The sequence below is a fragment of the Copadichromis virginalis genome, linkage group LG18 (assembly GCF_057382275.1).
Source record: "Copadichromis virginalis isolate Kocher_CV1m ecotype Utaka linkage group LG18, C_Virginalis_male_GT1.1, whole genome shotgun sequence".
NCBI lineage: Eukaryota > Metazoa > Chordata > Actinopteri > Cichliformes > Cichlidae > Copadichromis > Copadichromis virginalis.
In genome coordinates, this window is record NC_140635.1 from 31,671,571 (window position 1) to 31,698,768 (window position 27,198).

The 27,198-nt window shown below is 41.0% G+C and overlaps 1 protein-coding gene across 2 annotated transcripts; it reads right to left on the reverse strand.

The window, feature by feature from the left end:
- Window positions 1–2,578: 2,578 nt before the first annotated feature.
- LOC146688312 (E3 ubiquitin-protein ligase MARCHF6-like) lies at window positions 2,579–27,139 on the reverse strand. Of its 2 annotated transcripts, XM_085438217.1 has the most exons (26): window positions 26,848–27,139; window positions 25,699–25,798; window positions 25,010–25,083; window positions 24,750–24,893; window positions 24,122–24,194; window positions 22,915–23,095; window positions 22,107–22,368; window positions 21,110–21,171; window positions 16,903–16,935; window positions 16,524–16,575; window positions 16,369–16,427; window positions 16,196–16,276; window positions 15,621–15,689; window positions 15,403–15,477; window positions 15,040–15,174; window positions 14,832–14,951; window positions 13,050–13,150; window positions 12,286–12,423; window positions 11,880–12,072; window positions 11,725–11,794; window positions 11,105–11,286; window positions 10,862–10,996; window positions 10,489–10,578; window positions 10,189–10,321; window positions 7,036–7,171; window positions 2,579–6,192 (listed from the first exon to the last, which is right to left on the reverse strand). In XM_085438217.1, exons 1-26 carry the CDS (start codon window positions 26,864–26,866, stop codon window positions 6,114–6,116), a joined length of 2,796 nt encoding a protein of 931 aa, XP_085294343.1. In that variant the 5' UTR covers window positions 26,867–27,139; the 3' UTR covers window positions 2,579–6,113. The 2 variants fall into 2 exon arrangements, with proteins under 2 accessions (XP_085294343.1, XP_085294344.1); XM_085438218.1 differs by lacking the exon at window positions 16,903–16,935.
- Window positions 27,140–27,198: the final 59 nt, after the last annotated feature.

Consider the following 27,198-nt stretch of genomic DNA (forward strand, 5'->3'; position numbering starts at 1 on the left):
ACTAGATTTTTCAACTTTAATATTTCAACTGACATCAAAAAACTCCCAAAGAGTCAATATGAACTCATTTTGGTGAGACTGCTACTTTCGGTTTTGCACCATAATGGCCGTATCATTTTACATGAATGCTAAATAACATGCTAAATAACTACAACACCATTTTGTGCACATATTTCTATGCAGTGTGTTGTAGTAACATTGACCTTCACTACTAACTGTGTTAGCATGGTAAAATTGCACATGATACACCTGTTTACTAAGCATACTGATTAGCATGCATTTTGGTATGGCTGTGAACTTTTTTTTAATTTTGTTAATCCAAAACTTTTCTCATCGGCAGTTGTAAGTGGCTGGAAATATCAACGAGTTAACGGCTGAAAAATTGCCATTTAGCTAGCTCTTGTACACTTATAGTAATCTCTTCCACAGCATGTCTTATATCCTGTCTTCCTTCTTTCTCCCCAACCAGTCGCAGCAGATGGCCCTGCCCCTCCCTGAGCCTGGTTCTGCCGGAGGTTTCTTCCTTTTAAAAGGGAGTTTTTCCTCCCCTGTTGCCAAAGTGCTTGCTCATAGGGGGTCATATAATTGTTGGGTTTTTCTCTGTATGTATTACGCTCTACCTTACAATATAAAGCGCTGTATAAATAAAATTGAATTGAACTGAACTGAATTGATAAATAAAGGAATAAACACAAAATTATACCACACAGTGAAACGTCTTTTGTTAAATTTTGTTTATTTGTTACCAGTTTGTAGATCAGTATACTTGGTTACAATCTGGACATCTGTATCAGACAGCATGGGATTAATTCCACGTAGTCCAATCTTTGCCAAGTAGGTTACAGTACCTCAGGCAGGTAACATTATTAGCTATTATTAGGATAAAGTTTAAGCAGCTGAAATTCTATCAGGCACAGGAACATTAATCTGTAGCTGTTAAATCCATCTGTTAACTGTTTTAATTTCCAATGAGCACAATACTTTTTTTTTCTCCAAGTCTGAAGTTATTGTTATGCAAAGTAGAAATCTGTCAGAGAAACCTTACATTTGTTTTCTGCCTGAAGTCTGAAGGTTTTACAATAGAGCAGAAAAGGAAATGTTTTTTTTGACAGTGCTAATCTCTTCTGAACCACAGCCGCTTACTCTATGATTTAATCGGCATGAAAACGTTGAGCCCATTTTGCTTGTTAAAAAATGAAGCACAGGTTGGGAAAATCTGATTTAGCTTGACAGCAGAGATCAGGTTTCCACTGCATATGCTCCTAATCTGTATTTGGGCTACCTGTTAAGACTGTGCATTAGCACAAAGGTAATTGGATTTGGCAGAAATAACCCCATATCCTATTTTGTAGCCGTTTTTTTTCCTTAGACATCATTCCAGTTTGGAATTAGACTGTTCTGAACCGCTGACACTCACGTATGTGATTGATGTTGTTTTAATTATGAAATAAATTTATGTGAATAAATATTTAGAACACCTGCATGTTTCCACAAAGTAGCACCATGAAACGTGCAGGGGTACTCATATAACATGACTTAGCCACCCCTCTGATTGGAACAAGGGTTTCTTCAGGAATGAGTCTTCGTACCAAAATATGAATTCTAACATAACATTACCACATGGGAGGCCACAAGCCTGTATACTCGTAGTGCCCAGATAAATGGGGAGGGTTGTGTTAGGGAGGGCATCTGGCATAAAATCTTTGCCAAACCAAACATGTGGATGAAGAAGAATGAGATTTCCATACCAGATCGGTTGGGGCTCGGGTTAACGATCATCACTAGAGTGCCGGTGGAAACTGTTGGCCAAAGACAAAGAGGGGAGGTGAAGGTGTGTTTGGAGGCAACACGAGAGAAGGAAAAGCAGGAGTGAGGAGGTGATTGTGGGGCCTGGTTCTGCCAGAAGTTTTAACTGTTAAAGGTTTTTCCTTCCCATTGTCACCAAGTCTCATCTGATTGTTGGGGTTTTTCTCTGGATAGTTGTAAGGGTCTTTAAAATGCAATTTAAAGTGCCTTGTGAGTTGGCACTAAAAAAATCTAAATGAAATTAATTGTTTTTTCCAGTGCCTTTAACATCATCCAATCACTTTTGCTGAATGAGAAGCTCCTCGGGATCAGTGACAGCACTTCAGCTGTCTCCTGTTTCCCAAGGCTGAAACCATCATTGGTCAGAATTTGGATGCGTTCAAGTCTTTGAGGGGCAGGAGGTCACTGAACAAACTGCTCTCCATCATGGACAACCCATCTCTCCCACTCTACACTACTGAGGCAGCAGAGCTCACTGCCATAAAGAACCCTTCAGGAAATCACTCCTACTGTTCTCCAAGAAAGTGTACAGTAACTCTTCCATCTGCGACGGGTGAAGACACCTGTTAGGTATCAGATTCACCCCTTGACCCCTGTGATCTCTAGAACTCAAACACATCCCGGCCTGTCTGGGCCTGTTGGCAGTGCGACAAGTTTAACACCTATTGGAAAAAGAGGTTAAGTGTCTTTAAGGACTTCACATGTAGCTTGGGTCCCAGACTAAACATTTGTTTAAAGGAGACATTGGCCACAACTTGAACAAACAGCAATCTTGAGGAATCTTTTCAAGCATTTATTATGTTTCATATGACTGAACCAACAATCAGAGCTTTAAGTATACATCTTTATGTTACAGTACATGCCACTGCCTTTTTCCACATATAAAAATAGAAATAATTTCTTCTAAAAATTCAACACTAAAATTCAAAGTGTCCAGCTCAGTTCAAAGACTAAAAAGGTCACTTTATAGCATCATATATTTATATAAGTTGAGCACTCCACACAGCAGTAGGACTACAGCTAAAGAAGCACTAAAGTTGATGTCATTCACAATCGACAGAAAAGCAGTTTGTACTCATTACACTAATGTGTGTTAGGGAAAACCTATGATTTAAGTAAAAGCCACTGTATACAGCCAGTTAGATACGGACACATTTCAGTCTCATTGGGGCTAAAATAAATGGAGCTAGCATGACTGTGTTACAGTGGATTCTGAAATGATTGCAAAGTGTGGTACAAGGTGCAAAACATTAAAACATTTGCATAAAAAATTAGTTACCAAATCAAGTCGCTTAAAATAAAATTTGTTTTATGTTCTCATTAGTAACAAAAATGATTCAGAAAATAGCCGGAGCTCGTTTCACTCAGTGAAAATAAATCTTTTCTAAAACCCAATTGTCTGCTTTCATTCTGGATCTACACATAGGACACATCACAACTCTGTCATGTGAAAGGAGAAATGCTGGGCAGCATAGCAAACAATGTGGTCACACAAGTAAGACAGTGGGAGGACAAATCTCAGACAATGACTTTTCCACATGCACAGTGAGTATAGCTATTTGTAGAAAGTGAAATGTGACTCTGGGGAAACGATTCTTCACATTTAGGCCACATGTTACATGAGAATACCTCCTACAATCTTCAGACGTCACTGCACTTAGTCAACACGTATAGTGATCTAAGAAAATCCAAGGAGATTACATGGAACATGTTGGCTTTTTCATAAAAGTCATTTTTGTGACTTGTTCCAGTTTGTGAAACTGAAAAATTGTACAATTAATTTATTAATCAGTCATTAACTACAGGTGCAGTGGGTGGCATCTGTTGCAATTTGACTTAAAGCTAACAGTTTCACTACTCTCTGACTTTACTGTGGTATCAATGTTCTCATGAAACCAGCCCATCAAAGAATGTTCAACTACTCCTTAAAATTGTAAAATTGCAAACTAGTTTCACAGATACAAAAATCAGCATCATGCAGGTGTCATTCAAACTTCTCATTTCTATTTAAGACAGTTTCTTTGCAGTACTTATGCTGGTTTACAGATACAGTCTGCTCATTTCATGCATGCCAATGCTAAGTATGCAGGACACAAGAACAACCACAGGTGAATGTTAGTGTTACATAATCGAGGACGAGCCACCTTCTTCCAGCTTCCTGCTATTCAAGGCTTATTTTCAATTAACAGTGAATTTCTTACATGAGAGTGCAGAGAATAATCCGTTTCTTCCTCTGAAAATCACCTTAAGGACCTGTGAGCAGGTGAAGACGTGAATGTGGGTCAGTTTCAGCTCATTTGTTCTCTCCTCTTCTGCCAGAGAAGCTAGCATATTTATCATGTTCCAGGGAAAAAAAACAAACAAAAAAAACAAAACAAAAAACAAAACCCAAACCCCTCTTTTACTTCACCACAAACTGCTCTACTTAATGTTAACTATGCAACAGTAACACCTGGAAATCCTAATAATATTTAGTAGCAGCTAAGCTAAAAACTACTTTGTTAACTCATTTTAAATCAGGGATGCAGAAAACTCTCAGCTCCATCAAAGCTCGTCTCAGTAACCTAAAAGATTTGGTACCCTACACCCTCAGTTGTGCTGTGAAGACTTTTCCGTAAACAAACGACACTGTCCTTAACCAATTGTCTCACTCCGCGGTACACTAACCAACAGGAGCACACTAACCAACAGGAGCACAATTGTAGGGACACTGCAGTGATGGGGCAAACCCCCCCCCCAAAAAAAAACCAAAAAAAAAAAACAAAAAACCCCTAAGAATCTATGGATACACCATCAGCAATTCCTGCTTTGCAGGTCCTGCAGTGACAGTCAGTTGGGCAAGCTGCGCCCGTCTCTCAGTGGAGACACGAAACACATCAGACAACGCAACGAGCCCATTTCCATCTACCCTACAAATATAGACAAAAGTTTAATGTGAAGCCAGCATTAGGGTGTTACTTGTAACTAAATTGATTTGATGCGCTACGTCTTGACCTGACTGAGCTTAGCAAGTCACAATAATTACATGATTAATCAGAGCAAGTAAATCAGGAAGTAAATAAAGCACCGACACAAGCTGGCTCTGTGTGAGGGGTGCTTGAGTTTTCCAGTTCAGTTCATTAGTCATGTTTCTTATTTTATACAGCTGATTTTCAGGTTAGTGTGAGTAGCTGATTAGCAGCACTGCCAGCTCTGTCATCTCTAAGTCCCTCTAAGAGTGATGTACTAAAAACAAACAAACATTAAAAAAAACAAAACAAAAAAACAACAGTCAGTCCAAATTAAACTGGGAAGAACATTTTGCCTCCAGTTATGTCCCACTTTCTCTGCTGAAACCTTTTCCAATCAGACTGCAGGGTCTGTAAATGTAAAAAAGCCCAGTCCAGGGATTTAGCATAAAGAAATGCAGTCACGTCACTTGCAAAGCAGCCGGTGGCAGCCATAGTGTAAACAGTTTGCCTGTGTGTTATCCTCTGCTCATCGATGGAGGCATTTGCAGAAATTATCTCAACCACCTGCTGTGCTCCCGTGCTGTTTGGGTGTGAAAAACCTTTAAAATTTAATGGAGAGACCTGAAAACTCATTTGTTCTGTGCTGTGACTTTTCTATTCTCAGGTTTAGACCCTCTCCTTTGTAGAAGGTGAATTTGCTTCATTTTAAAAACCAGACTGATCTCCAAACTTACAGGCCCATGCCTCCAAAAACAAACAAACCACAGGAGCCCGTCCTTGGTGAGTGTGGCCATAAAGAAATGCAATTTTCATTTTTTCTAATTCTCAAAGGGTCATCTACCAGCTCACTCAAGAAATATACAAGACTAAAAATATATGAACGCACACATCTAATAAAAACCACTAAAAAAAGGAAAAAAAAAATACAATCACATTGCTACGTCATTCATGTCTCTCCTCATCACTGACTACTTCATTCTGATAAAGGGAGGTGAGGAAAACTTGTTGATGCACACAGGAACAGAGAGGGATTCTTGTTGTGGTTATGTACAGGTCTAAACAAAGTGACCCAGACACTACTTTACAACATTCACTCAAAGGGAAGCACAGTCTGAGGTAAAAAAATCTGACTTCAACACAAAGCCTTTTAAAAACAAGTGAAATACAAATGAAAACTTCAGCTGCGTTGGACATGAACGTTTACCAGGATGGACAGTTGACGAGTTTCAGTCTGCGTTTGAAGCAGACAGCCGAGCAGGAAGAAAACAAAAGAGGTTTCATCACAATACGTTGATGGTGGCTACTGGTGATGGGCTAGTGTGAGTATGCTCCACCGATCCCACAGCACGGTTCAGTCTATGAGGAGGTGCTGTAGGAGGACATGCTCCTGCCCGCCTTACGTTCATAGTTCACCAGTCGCTGTCCAACCAGGTACCTGCAGGAGGGATGGAAACAGTTAGCTTATTTGTTAGCTCTGCAAACAATTTAAAGAGCAGCATGGAAGGGCACACCACTGACTAGCTAAGATCTTTCCTCGTATTCCCACTGCAGAGCTACAACTGCACTAACACGCTAGTAGGGACAACCCTGGAAGCCGTGCAGACATTTTACACTGTTTAATTTTATGTTGAAATATTTTAGGCAAAATAAAAAAAAAAAAATGAACCACTATAAAAATATATTTTTTTCATGGCGACTTTAAAGTAAAAGGTTTGACTTGAAGACCAACGGCCTCCATTTGTGGTTCGTGTAAGACTGTTTGCAGACAGGTGGCATGCAGAACAGCGGAAATCTGCTCACAACAAAAGCGATCACAGGGAGGTTTTATGTGCAGTCCTGTGAGACAGATTTCATCTAACGACAGCAAGCAATGTCCCACGACCACTTGCCAATGTTCATTTTTCTGTAGTAAACAGTGGTTGCTATGGTTACCAGTGGTAACCAGTCTCCAAGCCAATGTAACTGAGGCCTTAAAAGTTGTCTTCTTGGAAAATAAACTTCTGTGTCGCTCATACCTCCCTACTCTCTCCTTCAGAATTACTGATCAGCTTTACTGATCAGAGCGTGAATACGCATCAATGAATTCAAACATGACCCTGACCAAACCTTTTTCCTGTCAATATTTGACAAACATAAATGGAATCGTGTTTCCACACCAAGGTTCCGCTACTGGATTTTCTCTGAATCCTACTAGAACACAGAGCCCCCCCCCAGTTTATATAATAAAATAAAAAAAATATATATATAAAAAAAAAAAAAAAGTATCACCACTACTCACTTGTCATTTTTGATGTGTTCGTAGAGGCGTTTGAACTGTCGTATCTGAAACGACAGGATGGCCAATAGGATGAAGACCATGAGCAGGAACGGATAGATTCTCCTCTCCACAAGTGTCTGCATCTCTGGCTGTACTCCTACATACAGAGAGAGAGAGAACAAGCAGTGAAACAGGAGCTGCTGTTTGGGTCGTCTTCAGGAATTGATGGGCTATAACAGAGAGGGTGAGGTAAGTGCCAGAGAGCAAGTCACTTAACATTTGTCAAGAGTAAACATTGAGGAAAGACTAAACCAATCAGCTGCTTAGAGAACAGCTAACAGTTTATTCCCAGGAGAGGACTGGGAATTCTTAATTGACAGGTTGTTTAAATGCATGTGTTGTCTGTGTGAACATCAGAAATCCCTGTTTAAACCACAGCTACCTTTTAATAGGCTTTGCATAAAAAGCAGATTTTAAATGCACCCTGTCTAAATTAGTGAGGCTCTGCCGGTACCCTGGCCTCTGTGCCTGAATTTTGATCAGTTTCTAATTTAATCAACAACCAACAACATTTATTTTCATTCTCAAAGTTGCAGAGTCTCAGTCTGCTCTAAATCTTCAGTATCAGCAAAAGTAATAGGCAGAGGCCTTAAAGAAAGAAGAGTTAGAAGGGCTCATTTTAGACTAGAGGATGAACTGAGGGGCTACACTAAAGCTGTCCCTCTGATGACCTTTAACTTCTGAGTACATCTTGAACTGTGAATCATCTAAAGCTACTCTAGCGGAGTCCAAGAATGAGTATAATAGGTCTACTTTATGGATCACTGATATCTCAAATGCTATTATATCTAGGGAAAATGACAGTTCATTACTAATAATCATAAAATAATAATTAAGTTACACAATTTGGCCATAAGTTCATTTTCTTGTATTACAGAGAATTATAAGAAATACCACATAATGTAAACATAAAAAAAGAAACCTGTTCATCTGTACTGCACAGACTGACTGTAAAGGTTTTGGCTATTCCCTTTAGAAGCCCCCACTCTGCTTCCATCTACCCAGCATCCTCATCTGTCACACCAACCCTCTGTAGTTAAGGAGGAATCCTTAACTACATCTATGACACTTATGAGTTCTTCTTGTATTCCTTCGTCTAGTACAGGTGTGGGGAAACTACAGGCCTCAAGGGCCGGTGTCCTTCAGGTTTTAGATGTGTCCTTGATCCAACACATCTGATTTAAATGGCTAAATGACCTCCTCAACATGTCTTGAAGTTCTCCAGAAACCAGGTAATGAACTAATCATTTGATTCAGGTGTGTTGACCCAGGGTGATATCTAAAACCTGCAGGACACCGGCTCTCGAGGCCTGGAGTTTGACACCCCCTGTTACAGCAGGTCTCCCTTTCACTCTTCCTGCCATCCTTCTGTCACAAATCACCCCTCACATTCGTCTGCACCCTCTCCACCCTGCCTGCAGTGTTCTGCACCGTCCATTGCTTTGTATTGACTTCAGTTATTCTGAAATCTTCTACCTTCACATTTTCACCTTCTATGCATTTTGTACCTCTCTCCCTCCACCTGTTCCCTACTCTCAGTACAGATCGCAATGTTGTCTGCAAAAATAGTCCCTCAAATCTACCACTGAATTGCTGTCCTCATGTACTGCACCACCCTGAGGCACTCCCACAGTTCCTCTCTTGGCACCTTATCGTATGCTTTCTCTGAATGCACAAAGACACAGTGTAACTTCTGACCTTCTCTGTACTTCTCCAGCAACACTTTCAAATGGTAAATGGCCTGTATTTATATAGCGCTTTACTAGTCCCTAAGGACCCCAAACCGCTTTACATATCCAGTCATCCACCCATTCACACACACATTCACACACTGGTGATGGCAGCTACATTGTAGCCACAGCCACCCTGGGGCGCACTGACAGAGGCGAGGCTGCCGGACACTGGCGCCACCGGGCCCTCTGACCACCACCAGTAGGCAACGGGTGAAGTGTCTTGCCCAAGGACACAATGACCGAGACTGTCCAAGCTGGGGCTCGAACCGGCAACCTTCCGATTACAAGGCGAACTCCCAACTCTTGAGCCACGATCGCCCAGTCGACTAGCCAGTCCCCCTTTCAAAGCAAACACCACACCTGTAATGCTCTTTCTCAGCATGAAGCCATACTTCCACAGCATGTCTTTTATCCTGTCTTCCTTCTCTCACCCCAACCGGTCGCAGCAGATGGCCGCCCCTCCCTGAGCCTGGTTCTGCCGGAGGTTTCTTCCTGTTAAAAGGGAGTTTTTCCTTCCCACTGTTGCCAAAGTGCTTGCTCATAGGGGGTCATATGATTGTTGGGTTTTTCTCTGTATCTATGAAGCGACTTATGTTGTGATTTGGCGCTATATAAATAAAATTGAATTGAACTCCTGCTTCTTAACCCAGCTTCAGCATCTCTTTCCCACAGCCTCACAGTGTGGCTTATCAACTTGATTCCTCTTTAGTTACTACAGTTGTGCACATCAGCCTTGTTCTTGGGAAAAAAAAAAAAAAAAAAAAAAAAAAAAAAATCAGGACAAGTCTCCATTCTTCAGGGTTCCTCTCATTCTCCAAGATTGTGTGGTGTTTGTTTTTTTTTTTAAATAAACCCTCCAGTGGTTTTGGTCTCCCTCTCTTTGTACTCTTTCCATCTGCATCCCGAATTATCCTGACCTGCTGCTTGATCAATCTAGCTTGCTCCCTTTGACTAGCCAGTCGATGCAAGTGCTTTTCTCTTTCCTTAGTGTCCAGCTTGACATAACTCACTATAAGCCTTTTCCTGTGTCACCTCATTCTCAATGCAATGCTCCTGTTTACTTTCTTCAATTCACTGAGTTTCACACTTTATTCATCATGAACCACTTCCTTTGAACACATTTGTGTAGTAGATTCTCACCACACACACCATCTTGCAGTCTCCCAACACAATTGATATTAAAATCTTAGAGAGGGGGTATAATTTCCCCCCCCCCCCCATTAGGCCATCTCCTATTCCAATTACAGAAGGAAAACTTTACCAGAAACATGAATACACCAGAAATCAGTCCTCTAAACACTAAACAGTGATCTTTGTTGTGTACACTAAGGTACAAGAATATCCATACATCCCTGAAAGACAGACATTTCAAGCAACATACCTAACAGTGGTGTAACACCTTTAGAGACTGTGTAGGGCAAACAGAGACATAGCAGCAACACACAGATGACTGGGGCAGCCAGCCTACGCACAATGAAATGGAGGTCAATATTTCTGATGCCGTTAGCATACACCTGCAGGAAGGAAGGAGGGAGAGAGGGAGATTAGTTCCTTCATTCCAGTGTGGGAAAACAGGATTTTATCAGTTTGATGATACTGACATTTTTGCACATTTCTCATCTGCATTGTTTAAGTGTTTATTCGTTATTTTGACTGCAACTTTGAAGAATGCAAGACTGACCTGCTCAATAACGGTTTTAAGCCACCATTGAGGGCCCATCAGTGTTATAGCAGCGATGATTTTAGCATGAAGCACACCCAACGCCCAGTCCTGTCACACAAAGAGTCAGTACATAACCAGGACACAAAGACACCATCGCAAAATATCATCACATGAATGCTTCTAATGTTGACATGCCAACATCCTCAAAACGGACACAAGGTGTTGATTTGTTGCTGTGATTAGATCAATTCATTTAACATCACAAGCAGCATTAACAAGAAAATAAAATGGTTGAGAAGAATAAAAATAATGCAGTAACTAAATCCAAGAAGTAACAATTTAGTTCACCATTTAGAAATTTATTCACATTTTCTTAGGTAAGTGTTCCTACCTGCCAGGGGTAGAAGAGAGGCGTCTGGACTAGTGGCACTCTGAGAGGAGCAACAATGACCAGCTCAAACAGCAGACCCAACAGCAGAGGAATTACCGCAGCTAACAGCAGGGCTACCACCACCGTCTTAAGGATCTGTTCCCATCAGGACATCACACCCAATCCATAAATCAGAATACAACTTGCCACAGAACAGCTGAGAAATGATATATTTGCAGTCGGTGGGACAGAAATCCACATTACCATGAGCGTCCACTCGTGGACTTTGAGCATGATGACTGTCCGTCCCTGTGGCATCCAAGACAGCAACACCGTGGCAGCTCGAATGGACAGCCAGCAGACGTATAGACCGCTGGCTGCTGTGTACAGCTCATGAACCATGGCGCTGCCCATCCAAAAGGACATCAACCAACGACCCACGAACACTGAGAGAGAAGGAGGAGAAGGTGGAGGGGGGGAAAAACAAAAACAAAAAAAAAAAAAACGACTAGCTGAAAGCTAGGGCCAGGAGACATCATGTACACCAGCGGTCCCCAACCACCGGGCCTCGGACCGGTACGCGAGTCGTTTGGTACCGGGCCGCGGGAGTTGAGGCTCAGGTGTGAAATGTATAGTTTTCAGGGTTTTTAAATCTGTTTTCAGCGTTATTTTGTTATCGTTTACTCTGTTTTCCTGGGTCTTCTCACGTGTGTTATGAATAAACCTTTTTTTCGGTAACGGTACTAGTTTTATTTTGTTGTATTTATCCGCGACACCTTAAAGGCCGGTCCATGAAAATATTGTTGGGCATAAACTGGTCCGTGGCGTAAAAGAGGTTGGGGACCGCTGATGTACACGAGATAATTTGCCTGCTTGCATCTTACCTGGCAGTGTGAGGCAGATCAGACTTGCTAATAACAGTGTGACACACATGAAGACAACCAACAGAATGATCTGAACAAGAGGAAACACAAAACGGTTAACATTCAATATGAGCAGAGGCTTCAAAAGTGACAGGACTCTTGAGATGAGCACCCACCTTCATGGGGAAGTTGATGGGCCGGTGGTATGGCTGGAAACCAACGGGGCCACCCTGCTGCAGAATGGCCTGATGGGCAGCGTGAAGCCCTTCCCCGAGGCCCGGGATCCGGTTGTTGTTAACGCGACCAGGATGGTTATTTTGTTGGTTGTCATCTTCTTCATGGTCTCCCAGCAGGTAGGAGTGAAGATCACTGTGGGAGAGCCATTTGAGCAAATGCAGTCTTTTATTACAGTGTATGAGACTGAAGACAAAAACTAACACACACCGTGGTCTCTTTGTACGTCTCGTTGTTTCATTTCTCCAAATTACCACAGCCAAAGGTCATCATAAAAAGTCAAATTGGTGCTTAAATGCTTCAGATTTAAATTGGCAGTGTGTGCGAGTGTGTGCATCTCCAGCCTACAGCACATATCCAGCTGTGAATGTCCAGGCGTGGATGAGGCGCTTGAGCCACTGGCGAGTGTGGCCCTGCTCCAACAGTGCTGGCAGAACCACCTGAAGCAGCAGCAGCTCCAACGACAGCTCACTGACCGGGGCGTCACTGCAGAGGAAGAACACAAACCAAACTCGTTTCACGTCACAATGTACACATCACGACCTTTGAGCAGTTCATTTTCTACAGATTTCCCATTTCCACAGTTTAAGTGCTTTAAAGACAAAGATAATGTGTATTTTAAATTATGTCAAGCGCTAGATCCCAAATCATGTTCTTGAAAATGTAACTGGATTATACGGTTTCTTTAATATAGTTAATCAAAATAGGAACTGCAGTTATAACTAAACTCTACAGTTTTCATCACAGACGTCTAACATAACATGAAAACTAGACACTGCTCCTCAATTCAGACCGACTCATTATCGTATCCATTATGATTAGACTACAGTCATCACAGTACATTTTAAACGATGACCTGGATGACTGAGAACCTTCACAGACATTTAAAACAATGACATTTATCAGATCAAAAGCGTTATTGTAATAACATTTAGCTGTTAGAATATTTGGTATGCAGAACAGAACATTGTTGACTGACTGCAAGTAGCACCCAGGGGTCTTTTTACAGTGACTTAGGAAAAAAAACAAAAAAAACAAAAAAAAACCCAAACGTAAACTCTGCAGTTTGGGGTCATCAATAGTTTTCAGAATTTCAAATGTTTACTCTGTACCTATAAAGCATGACATTGTAGGGAAGAAAGTTTGGGAACAGCAGCTTGATGATTCTTATAGGAAGCCAAAGCATCAGGAGAACAATGGAGCCAAACACCACCTGAAAATGTGCACACACACAGATATACATATGTAAGTCAACAACAGCATTAAATCATCAAATTTCAGAATGGATGATGGATCATTTAACAAAAAAAAAGAAGAAAAAAGAAAAAAAAGAAAGAAAAAAGGGCATTCAAGTGTGTACAAATGTCTTATGAGAAAACATCTTATGACAGTTTGATTGCCGGGTCAGTTCAACCAAACATTAGGAGTGTTGAGATTAATGGATACAGTAAACAGATTTAAAAGTCAGGCATTCAACAGACTACACTTTAAACTCAAAAATAATGTCAAACTCTGAATCTCAGTTCCTGTGAGTCTCTTACTAATTTGTACAATTCCTACACAGAGAAAAATGTCAGGACTACCATGTACAACACTGCCTGACATGTTTACACGACATTAGCAGCTTACAAAATGTGCTCCGATAACTAAGTGCCTGCTACGCCACACACTTTCCTAATATTTTAACAAGTTGATGTGTGCTAACAGTAAAAGAAGAGCAGCTCTCTATAAATGAAGTCATGTTGTGTGTCATAACCAGGTGTATGTGTCTATACACGTTCATTAAAAGTGTCATTAGAATTAATATGATGCTGTAGTAAGCAATGCCCGGTCTGCGTCATCTCAGTAAAAAGATTATCCTCTTTGAGGTAAAGCCAAGAAGTATGCCACAGCTTCATCGCTGCATTAGTTATGCTTTTCTGGAATAAACCTGTATGTGAAATAGTGGAATCAACCTTGTATCGTTTTTTTTTTTTTTTTGGTTTTTTTTGGGGGTTTTTTTTTTTTAAAATTGCTACACTTCCTAAACCCTGAAAAGTTTGAAAACTTTGAATGGCTGGTTTATTTGTGCAGATCAAGAGAATATTTATTTCCATAAATGCAACGGAAATAAATCCAAATTTAATTTGCTCAAAGCACTGAGAAAAGAAACAATCTGCTAACTTGAATGAATTAGTCTGACAGGAATTGGGCTGAAATTGATCTAAAGAGCTGAACTGAATGCATCTGTGTGTGCATCAGAGCTGTGGCAGTAAAGAAAAGTGAATATTCAAAAACAGATGGAGAGAGACAGAGTTGCTTCTGATAAGTACAATGTCAACTGACAGAATAGACATGGGTTAAAAATAACACCTCTGATGTTGGCTATTTTTCCATGTAATCTGTGTGTTCAGAGGGGTGATGTTAAAATAACATATTGTCCAACAAACAAGAGTCCACTCAACTTCACAGTATTAAGATGGCAGGGAGGCAGAAATCTCAAAAACTTTAAAAAAAAAAAAAATGTACAAAGCACTTTGTTTTCATTTCCCTACAGCAAATATCTAGCCATTCCTATGCTTGTATATGCGCTCATACACATTTCTTCTTTTTTCAGAGACTAAATGTAAATCTGATTATTGTTCAATTCAATTTAAATAGCGCCAAATCACAACAGTCGCCTCAAGGCGCTTTATATTATAAAGCAGACCCTACAATAATACAGAGAAAAACCCAAGAATCATATGACCCGCTATAAGCAAGCACTTTGGCAACAGTGGGAAGGAAAAACTCCCTTTTAACAGGAAGAAACCTCCAGCAGAACCAGGCTCAGGAGGGGCGGGGCCATCTGCTGCGATTGGTTGGTGTTCAGTCACGCTTCAGGTTAAATGTAAACTGGAGAATGTTTGACTGACCACAGAGAGTATGAACCTCCGCAGGTGTCTATAGATGGGCAGGTGGATCATCTCTTGGACTGGGTTAAAGTCTGGATCGTTCAGGTTCCTCAAGAACCACAGCACACCTGGCCGGAGCACCTGCACACAGCATGAGGGAAATCTCTAATTTTTTCAGAAAACATTGTTTGAGAGTTTTCCATGTCACTGTCCGTAACAATCCACTTGCCTCTCTGAGCAAAAGGATGAAGGAGGCAAAGTAGAAGACGTAGACCATACCGACCAGCCAGTGGAGGAACATGGTGGTGCCAGGAGCAGAGTCAAAGCTCTGCTCCCTGTCCTTCAGAGTGGCATCAAACATCTCCTTCAATAGATGAAGACAAAGGTGTTTAAAATGTGACCAGCTATAAAGCAGTTTTTAGGAATTGTAGCATTCTGAGCATTTCACAATTTAACATTGTTTTTCCTTCTTGATCAAGTTGCTGCACATGCCGTCATTGTGATGCAATCAGTGTGTTTGGCTAGTCATTAAAAGCCAGCATGCGACTGTATCAACAGGATGAGCTGAGCTAACTCTGCATGTTTGTCTTACCAGTGAACAAATGTCGAGCCACCAGCCGCAAATAAGTGGGAACAAGCCTATCTCCATGGCAACCAGTAGGGACACCTGCAACATAGAAAACACTTGCAATTTAGCTTCCGTTTACAAGTAATCATAATTTCACTAATTATTGTTTCAGCTGAAAGCTTTGCTATTTAGACAAACAGAAAACAAAAACCAACACAGAGTGCTGCAGCGCTCTATTTTACCTTGACAACAATGTAGCAGACACCCAGCAGGCGTCTGGACCTCTGGAACTTCACTAATGAAGCCAGGGCCTAAAAGAGGGGCAGTTAAGGACTCACAGAAAGTTTGACAACCTGCACTTCTTAATCAGCACTATGAAACAAAGCCTCATCTGAGATACAAACAGCTTCAAGCTAAAGATGATCAATAGTTTCTCTTAAGGTTTTTTTAGGACTGTGCTTAAAAGATGGCCTTAAGACCAAAAACCTCTCCTGATATTCACAGAAGTCCTACTGTAGCTAAATAATACCCCCCCCCCACCTCCCCATTTTGTGACATTTTAGGTCGCATATATCCAAAAATATACGACGTTCATCAGGATTTGTAGTTACCCTATAGTATGTAGAAGTTAGATTATATTCATGTTATAGGACAATACATTTGATGAGGATTTAAATAAGTGGATAAGTTAAGAACTTATAGCAAAAATATTTAATAAAAACTGGACAAATTGTCCTTGTAGCAAACATTACCAAGTGATAAATCAACTACACTCTTAGTGTGTAAGATTCAAATACTTGTATTAGGTCAAGGATACATGGCAGACAATAAGGACTCCAGCCAGGAGGATGTACCCCAGTATGGTGGTGATAAGGCCGTGAAAGTGTGAGGCTTTGAGCTACAACCAAACACAAGAAATTCCATTAGTGTAGGTCAAACTCATGGTACAGTACAGTGTTCTAAGTGTACACGTGTGTCCTAAGCACTTACATAGTCTTCAAAACCAAGTCCAACCACTGAGAAGTGACCAATGTGATATGGGCAAAATGCTAGAGAGATATACAGAGGGTGTATTAGAAGTGAACCCATGACTCTCTCATAATGTACTCATCATAATCACATTACTCAAACATACTGGGACTCACCAAAGACCAGAATGAAGAGTGTGTTGAGAGACACCACCCAAAACACATGTTCCTATAGAGGACACACAACAGAACTCCAGCTTTCACTTTATGAAAAGGTTTATTTTGAAATTCAGTTAAACTATTATTTCAAACTTTTAAAAGCAACTGCTACAGATCAAGTCAGCTCCATCATCCTGAACACCTTCCAACAAGATCAGGTGGCTACGCATTATTCTGTATTATTTTTAGTGATTTTAAAGGCTTTAAAGTGGTTTGAAAAACAAACAATGAATCAATCATCAATCTACACTGAATGACTAATTTTGGCAGAGAACATTTTAAACAGTGCATAAAATAGTGTCAGAAATGTAAATATGAAAGAAAGATGTAGAATTACCAAGAAAACTAGGGAACCATCCAGCCCCAGCATCTAGAACATAGTACAAAGTACTCGTTAGAGTCACCATTTAACACATTCAGGTAGGGGTGCAACGATACACAAAATTCACGGTTCGGTTCGATACTTTGGTGTCACGGTTCGATATTTTTTTCAATACAAAACAATGTTCATACCTTTTTAATTTGTCATTTATTAAATTTATAAATATATATTTTAACTCAAAAGTACAGTTTGTAAATTTAATCTTGCTGAAACAACAAAGTAATAAAAAATAAATCTATCAGATCGAGAAATCACTCATCTTTGGAAAAGAGAGTTTATTACAGAGAAATGGCTCTTTCCAAAATAAAAGCTATACTATAACGCTTCTTCTGGGCTATATTCTCAGCAGCATATTAAACATATCAGGTCCCCATAAGGAGAATCACGTGCTAACGGCTGTCTAAATGACTCGGGTAAAGTTTGTAGCATGCGTGCTTGTTGTTTTTGTCTGCTTCCACTTGCACTAGGATGATGTCAGCGTAAATGCGCAGTCATATTCATTGCATTCCCACTAGTGCTGTCAGCGTTAATCTCGTTAAAATGACACTAACGCCATACCGCGGCAAATCTCCATGGTGGGGGCTGGGTGGCGTCACCACGTTAACGAGCTAACTGCGCTAACGCACTAGTTCCCACCAATGTAATTGAGCATTGCGTGGCACATCCGACATACTCTTTTACTTTTGTCCATGACACGCTTACCATCAGCATCATGCTTCACATGAAAACCAAAATAGTTCCAAACGCCGGATCTGAATGAGGGTGGGGGAGGTTCAATTTCGGGTAGCGTTGAGGCAGTTGCCATGTTGCAACGAGCTTAATTTATGTCTTGCTAGCTTGCGCTGCCCTCAGTGAATCTGTACTCGACAGTGCAGCTGAGGCGGAGTAGTCGAACACAGATCCACTGAGCGCTCAACACAGACAGCATCGTCAGAAGAAAAGTTGATAAAATAAATAAAATTTTTTGTATTGTTCGATACATATGCGTACCAAACCAAAAGCACTGTATCGAATGGTTCAATATTGATACGAGTATTGCAGCACCCCTAAACTCCGGCTAATTAAAAAAAATAAAATAAATTTAAAAAAAATAAAAATCATATATATACATACGTGTGTGTGTGTGTGTGTGTGTGTGTGTGTGTGTGTGTGTGTGTGTGTGTGTGTGTGTCTATATTTATTAGGGGTGCAACGATATTCGTATCGATATTGAACCGTTCGATACAGTGCTTTCGGTTCGGTACGCATATGTATCGAACAATACAAAATTTGTAATTTATTTTATCAACTTTCCTTCTGACGATGCTGTCTGTGTTGAGCGCTCAGTGAATCTGCGTTCGACTACTCCGCCTAGGCTGCACTGTTGAGCGCAGATCCACTGAGCGCTCAACACAGACAGCATCCTCAGAAGAAAGAGAGCAGGGCAAGCTAGCCAGACAGAAGTTAAGCTCTCCTTGCAACATGGACCTCCCCCACCCTCATTCAGATCTGGTGTTTGGAATTATTTTGGTTTTCATGTGACGTATGACCCTGAAGGTAAGCGAGTCATGGACTAAAGTAAAACAGTGTGTTGGATGTGCCATGCAATGCTCAATTACATGGGTGGGAACTAGTGTGTTAGCACAGTTAGCTCGTTAACGTGTTGGCCGTCTAGCCCCATGCACGGGGCGATCGGCGGTAGCTCGTTAACGGAGACTTGCCGTGTTGTGGCGTTAAGGTCATTTCAACGAGATTAACCTGAAAGCACTAGTGGGAACACAACGAATATGACTGCACATTTATGCCGACATCATCCTAGTGCAAAGACAAGTGGAAGCAGACAAGCAAGCATGCTACTAACTTTAGCCGAGTCATTTAGACAGCTGTTTAATATGCTGCTGAGAATATAGCCCAGAAGAAGCGGATAGTATAGCTTTTATTTTGGAAAGAGACATTTCTCTGTAATAAACTCTTTTCCAAAGATGAGTGATTCCTCAAACAGATACAGGGCTCGCAAAGTCGCTAGCCCGACGTCCCGGTGCTAGCGATTTTTTCAGTCGGGCTACCAAAATCCATCTCTTCCCTGCCCGTCGGGCTATTGTAGGAAGGAAAAATATATGTCAATGCTTTTTGCATTCTTGTAGCTGGGTAATTTTGTCATTGGCATCGGTGAGCCACTGTCAATATGTGACATATTGAAATCGCGTTTGAATTTGCGCTTGTTTTTTTGCTTTCACTTTGCAATCGTGCGAACTGTGTATAGAGAGCGACAGCACTGATCTGTGAGTGATGATAATTTGTGCACCAATTCCTCTGACATCGTCTTATTAATCGTTAGCTTACTATGCAAACATGACAAGTGAAATCTCCCGCAGCAAGCTTAAACATGTGAGAGGTTGATTGCGCAGAGAATCGCTGAGCTTATGTGAGTGCGTGTGTAAAAGCAGCAGGATAAGACAGGTCAGGGTGAAGAAGTGACAGCCAAAAAAAAGCTTACCACAAAACGGAGAAGTTATGACAAATCAGACTATAAGGCAAAAAGAAAGTGCAGCTTTATGGTTTCATGGACAAAAGAATTTCTGTGGCTGCAATATGACGAGCTAAATAACCAGGGCTGCACATAAGTGGTCCGCAGGTGCGCATTCGCTGTCAAAATAAAAAACGCGCACAAGGGTTAGGGTTAAATTTAAAAACTGTACTTTTGAGTTAAAATATATATATTTATAATTTTAATAAATGACAAATTAAAAAAGGCATGAACATTTTTTTGTATCGAAAAAATATCGAACCGTGACACCAAAGTATTGAACCGAACCGTGAATTTTGCGTATCGTTGCACCCCATATATATATATATATATATATATATATATATATATATATATATATATATATATATATAGGGTGCAACGAGCATGGAGGGTTTCACCCCAAGTCCAGCACCCTGAGGCTGTACGCTAAGCGGAAGGAAGGGGGCCGGGGACTGGTGAGTGTCAGCACCACAGTCCAGGATGAGACAAGGAACATCCAAGAATACATTGGGAAGATGGCCCCAACTGACCGAGTGCTCAGTGAATACCTCAGGCAGCAGAAACCCAAGAAAGAGGAGGGAGACGAGGAACCATCATGGAAGGACAGGCCCCTGCACGGTATGTACCACCGGCAGATAGAGGAGGTGGCTGATATCCAGAAATCCTACCAGTGGCTGGACAAAGCTGGACTGAAAGACAGCACAGAGGCACTAATCATGGCAGCACAAGAACAAGCTCTGAGTACAAGATCCATAGAGGCTGGGGTCTATCACACCAGGCAAGACCCCAGGTGCAGGCTGTGTAAAGATGCCGCAGAGACAATCCAGCACATAACAGCAGGGTGCAAGATGCTAGCAGGCAAGGCATACATGGAACGCCATAACCAAGTGGCCGGCATAGTGTACAGGAACATCTGCGCCGAGTATAACCTAGAAGTCCCGAGGTCAAAATGGGAGATGCCCCCAAGGGTGGTGGAGAATGACCGAGCTAAGATCCTGTGGGACTTCCAGATACAGACGGACAAAATGGTGGTGGCTAACCAACCGGACATAGTGGTGGTAGACAAACAGAAGAAGACGGCCGTAGTGATCGATGTAGCGGTTCCGAATGACAGCAATATCAGGAAGAAGGAACACGAGAAGCTGGAGAAATACCAAGGGCTCAGAGAAGAGCTCGAGAGGATGTGGAGGGTGAAGGTAACGGTGGTCCCCGTGGTAATCGGAGCACTAGGTGCGGTGACTCCCAAGCTAGGCGAGTGGCTCCAGCAGATCCCGGGAACAACATCGGAGATCTCTGTCCAGAAGAGCGCAGTCCTGGGAACAGCTAAGATACTGCGCAGGACCCTCAAGCTCCCAGGCCTCTGGTAGAGGACCCGAGCTTGAAGGATAAACCGCCTGCAGGGGCGTGCTGGGTGTTTTTTTTTATATATATATATATATATATATATATATATATATATATATATATATATATATATATATATATATATATATATATATATATATATATATATATATATATATATATATATATATATATATATATATATATATATATATATATATCAATAATAATCTAAAACAGCCCTTAACAGGTGTAGTTTCAGTCACGTGGCTTTACGGAGCAGAAAAGAGAAGAAAAATAGATTACAACCCTCTCCCAGGTCAGCTCCTCTGCTGCACGGTCCCACTCCAGTGCATTCCAGTTCAAATCTTCTGCAAAGGAGAACACAGACCAGACAAACACTAAGAAACAACAACAGCAGCAGTGAACCCTCTTCCTTCCCTTATTACACAAGTACATAGTACTGAAGGGCTGGACTTTATCTTTAAAGTCATACCCAGACGCTTTTGGAAACCCCTCCAGTGTGCATCATCATGTGTAGTAAAGGTAGTCCAGACACATCATGTATTAAAAATATGATGAAGATAAAAAGGTGGCTACGAGGCACTCAGGATACTGAACAGAATTCAGCTGGAGAAGTAGTAAAAGTGCCGACTTGTCCTCAAAGAGCAAACATGCAGCTGAAAAAGGAAACAGCCAATCATGTTGTTTCTCTGACACACATGTGCAGTAGAGGTTGGCACATCAAGTCCCCATTGTAGTTAACATGTAAACAAATACATTTTTTAAAACTTTCCTAGTTTACTGTAACTCTAATGCAAATTAGCTTTGCATTTATTCAGTGCAGAGAGGCTGAATTTGCTGACACCCTCGATTTAGTGGTTACTGAAGCTGTGAGGATCTGTATCAGAAGTATAACCTGCAAAGAAAAAACAAAACAGAAACCCATTTTGAAGCTTTAGGGCAAAGACAAATATCTAAAGCTGGTTTTATTAGATCTAGCCTGCGGCTTTTATGTCCCTGTGACCACAAAAATCAATACTGAGGCTCTCTCCATTTATTTAGATAAGAGCTTACAAAAAACAACAACAATAAAACAAAAAAAATAACCCAAACCCAAAGGCCTTCCAAAGACTTTGTAAGACTTAGTACACGTCGTGCTGAAGGCTTTTCAAACATTACTGATTCAAAGCCACAAACGTCCAGAACCACTCATCTGTCAAGAAATAGTAACGGTGCCACAGCAGAACAGCAAGTGTTTAAAACAAACACATTAAAGATAACGTTCCGAAAAATGCTCGCCTACCTTGTCCTCCATCATTGGCATCGGCAGCATCTTCATCCCTCCCTTCATCATCCTCTTCTTCCTCGTTATCATCCTCCCCTTCATCATCATCATCATCATCATCATCATCGTCCTCATCATCATCCAGTTCTGCCTCATCATGGTTGCCAGCTACATGCACGTTAGCAGGCGCCAGCCCATCTGGACCAAGCTCTGCAGGATTCTGGGCAGCTTCAGCATCTGCAGGATCCTGAGCATTGGCTGCAGCGTTACCGCCCACACCCTGTGAATATAATGAAAGACATGACAGTTCATTAATAAAACCTGCTAAAAGTTAATAAAGTAATTTTGTGCTTATGTAAGCTCAGTATTTGAAAAACAGAAAGTATTTTAATCAAACTCCTGTCTTGGGGTCACTATGGAGTTTATATCCACATTGTCCAGATGTGACCACTAATGTTTGGGATGCAAAATGTAATTCATCACTCCATCGTTATCACATTAAATATTCACAGGGAGCTTTGAACATCATTAACGGGCTACTGTGTTAGAATGAGACACATGTACAACCCGAAAACACAACACCTCTGGCCAAATCTGTCTGCTGCTGTCAGAGATTATAAAATGTATGATTTTAACTAGAAACTGTTTTGAGCGTTAACTAGCAAACTTTTACAGATATGAGTCTGTTGCTATGCCAACCATGTCAGAGTAATGGTAAACTGTAGCAGGAAGCTAACAGAATTTAGGAAGTCTTTATCAGCCCCACTCTTGCTCCGATTTAAAGAGGATGAAAAAATAAATTAAAACAAAAACAAACAAAACTCACCTGATTAGCTGGTGCAGGGCCGTTGGGCTGATTAGGAACCAGTGGGGGTTGATTTTGCTCTAACCACTGAGGAGCGCCTCCATGCACAATCTGCTCTCTGAGCCACACCAGGCTGATGAAGGCACATAGTGTGCATGTGACCACAAAACAGCCTTGGAGGCAGTCAGCAAGCAGGTTTTGCCTGTGAGAAGGAGACATGGCATCAATTTTCAAAAAACATTCAGATTATTTAAGTAACACTATTTCTGCCACTAATGAGATTTTGCAACCATTACAAAGAAACATTTGACAGTCACTGACGAGATATTGTGTTGTTGGGATTTTGGAGGACTGCAGAGCAGAATGTTTGCATTGGACAAAACCAGTTCCACATTTGCTGTCTGTTCATGGACATGTAGATGGACACATTTGGAGGATGAAAATTACACACAAGTTTGAAAACAAGCAAAGATGCAGCACTGTGAACAGAGAGGAAAAGAGCAGCACTGCACCACACAGCAGAGCTAATTAGCATGCACGCTACAAAGCAGAGAAAATGTCAGCGCCCACGAAGAGGTCATCACAAACCAAAATCCTATTTTGGCTTGTGCCAAAATCCTATTTTGGCTTGTGATGGCGCTTGGACCAACTGAGACTGATTTAGGGGATTTAGTGGAAAATATATTGGGGTTCAGAATCTGCACCTTAAAAATGTTGTTGACATCATTTAACGACTGAATCTTTGAATTTTAACAGACTGTCAGCAGCCTGCATTTAAAGAGCGACTTTATGAATGAGGAAAAGAAATAAAGTGTAAATCAGCTGGTTCTGGTGCAGTGGGAGGGAAGGAGTCTGAGATAAACTCAGAAGTAACAGTCTTTCTGGAACAGAAATTTATAGTTTCCCATGATCTCTGGGTTATTCAGAGTTGCTAGTGACAGTAGTTCAGCTTGATTGAGAGACAGAGGAGAAATAAAAGAAAAGGGTACGTTTTATGAACAACATTCAGGTCAAACTAATCCAAATGACGAAATGTGAAACATGCCATGCATTCTTCTGATAGGGCTGTGAGGAACATGAGAAGAACACAAAATAAATAAAAAGCGTTGGGACGCACTGATTTAAACAGCAACACTGTGCAAGCCATAAAGAAAGCAAAGTACACGACAGAACAAACGCAGCTTGACTTTGTGAGAGAGGAGGCACAAAACCAAAAGCAGACACTTACGTTGAAAGCATATCTAATGGCAGGGTAAGGAGAGAGCTCACAGAGCCGGTAAATAAACACTTGTAGATACGACCTGTTGGGAAACACAGAATGAAAGCAAAATTGACGGGGACAAAAATAAATAAATTAAAAAACAAAACAAAACAAAAAAAAGCCCCACACACAAAACCCCCAACATGGCGATCACTTCTCAACTAGTTTATAACTAAAACCAAACTGCTTCAAATTTGTACATTTATGGTGTTACATTTCACGCTGTGCTGAACTGAAACATCTAATTAGAGCACATGTGATTTATTTATGCTAGTCAAACATTAGCCCCTTTGGGTCCACAGAACTATTTGTTTTCAAGCATCTTTTTTTTTTTTTTACTGGTTGTACGTTTAGTCAATTAACCAATTCAAATGTTTTACCTCCACTTAAAACATAAAATTTCCCCAAATCTTTGTTTCACATTTGATACTGTGGTTTCATATGCAAACACTGGGAAGTGTGTTAGGACATGTTCAGGTAATGGAAAGCTTAATAAATTTTTTAAATCCTCTTATGTTTAGAGTAAAATTATTATTTAAATATACTGACAAATAATGAAAGTAATCGTTAGTTGCAATTCCAAGATGTGGCTTACATGCTGTGAGCGGTACCACACCTAGCCAGGCAAAGGCCACCAGTGTGTAGTGGAACCAGTATCTGATGGCTGTTCCAATACTGGTGACCAGCCCTGCAAAGATGTCCTGCACAGGCAGGCGAGATGGCATGTCTGGAGAATAGACTGATGAGAAGAGCAATACAGAAATAAATTGTCAGATAATAACTGGGCATTTGAAGGCACTAACAACAAATGAATGCAGTCTTAAGACATTGAATGATTTGATAAAAACAACTTACTTGGTGTAAATGCAAACCTGTGTTTGCATAATTCACAGTATTCTTTTCTACTGTGTTTCAGCCACTGCAGTAAGCTGTGAAAACAAAATGAAACAGTGAATTTACCCATGTCTCACAGAGAATTGCACAAGAATCTTCCTCAGTAGTCTCTGAACATGTCCAGGGGTATCAAGGAACAAGATGTTAGCACACATCCTTAAGTCCTTAAGCAAGGTGGGTCCTCTGTGGATCACATTTGTTTTTCCAGCAAATCCTACATTAATTAACCTTGGTAAGATTGCGATCTGGGGAATTCTGAGACCGAGTCAACACACTGAAACCTTTTTTTCCCCCCATACTTTTAAAGCATTCTTGAAAAACGGTTGCAGTATGGCAGGGCAAATTACCCCTTTTGAAAGAGGCAGCTCTAGATTTATTTATTTTTAAATAGATGACCAAAGCAACATCCACATGAAAGGCAGATCTTACAGCATCACAGTGAGACTGCCCCCCTCCAAAAAAGACAAGGTCTGCAGGATAAATCCAACTGTTTGCAAATGTAATTGGAAATTCACATCTAGTAATTTCTGTGGACTGCACAACCACGTGCACTTCCATGTGACCAAAAACCAAAACCTGCAAGCCATGAAAAGCAAGCGAAAAGAGAAAACCATAAAGTTTTTACATGAACATCTTGCTCACTCGCATACCATTCCTGATGGATGAACTTGATGCTGCCGGTGCAAACACAAGGGTGGTAAAGGGGCTTGTCCTGGGTCCCCTCTGACCGACATACCCGGCAGATATCGGCTGTACAAAAGGCACACAGTGATAAGAATCTGCATAGCTAAAGACAGTCTGGCAGTGCTTTTTTTTTTTTTTTTTAAACAAGCAAAAACAAACAAAAAAAAAAAAAAAAAACAAAAAAAAAAAAAAACAAAACACCCCACCAAACATATACTGAGCCACGCTAATAAACACATGTGAGCCGTAATACAAAACGCTAACAGTGTACATGTGTCAGGACTGAGTCTGTGCATTGGATTCGTATTTAAAGTGACTGTAACAGTATAGGTCAGACTAGGGCAAACTGTAAATCCTTGGATTATCAGTGTCACTGCATGACAAAAATAAAATGACTATAATTAGCCCAAGAAGTAGGAGCATGACACGAGTTAGGATACCACCCTTAGCTATATATATTTATGGTATATCCTTCAGATATATGCTAGTGGCTAAAAACAATTTCATTCTCGCTCAGGGAAAATATAATGGGCTTGTTTTCTGGAAGTCCAAATATACTATAAAATGCAGGCTTTTGGAGTATGTCGAGAGCATTCGTCATAATAACAATTTCTCTTTAGTTGAACTCGCAAAGTTGTGAATGAGCCTTGTCAAATGGTAGCCTAAATGCGCTAACCTGCCGACCTTACCAACGTACCGCTAGCTTATCATGTCATACTGTTCGGTACGCTCCCATAACGGTTTCAATGGCTCAACTTATTAAAGGTTAACTCATAATTAGATAATTTTGCGTGTGGCTTCACTGTGAATTGGACTCCCTCTACAATTTCTACGTTGTAACCACTATCCAGTGCCCATGTAATGCGTTCTAGGATTTCTGGTTCCACATAGACATGACAGCTTATAGGGTGTAAGCTAATGCCAGCTAGCTGGCTGGCTAACGCTAATTGGCTAGCGGTTTCTCTACTTCTGGAGAACCTTTGCTGAAGTTTAAGACAACGGAGTCGTGGTCGTTGCTACCAACAACAGTTGAGGGCCGGTTAGGTCACATGCAAAGTCAGCATGAATGACTTTACCATTTAGCGCTAAGGTAATCAAGTTTGGGCATTAGCTACCTTCCTCAGCGGTGTCCATCTTGGCTGGCTGCTAAAGCAGCCCTGCTCCACAGCAGTCTGGATTTAAGCAGTCCGTGCAGCAGCGATGACTGCCGGCTATCTAGATGTAAACATTTCTAGAAAGACTTTTTATTTCAGTGCCCTGTTAAGTTTGACGTCATCATGCGTTTCAAATTAAATTCAGCTTGTTTTACTTCATGGCTCATCAGCTAGCGGTACACAAAACAACAAGTGATAGTTTCACCACTAGATGGCAGCTCCGCGCAACAAGCCAGTTTCCCAGTTGTGCAGCTTCCTCCTAGGACTCTGGTATAATCCCCGCAACTTGCACTGAAACTTATGGGCAACGTT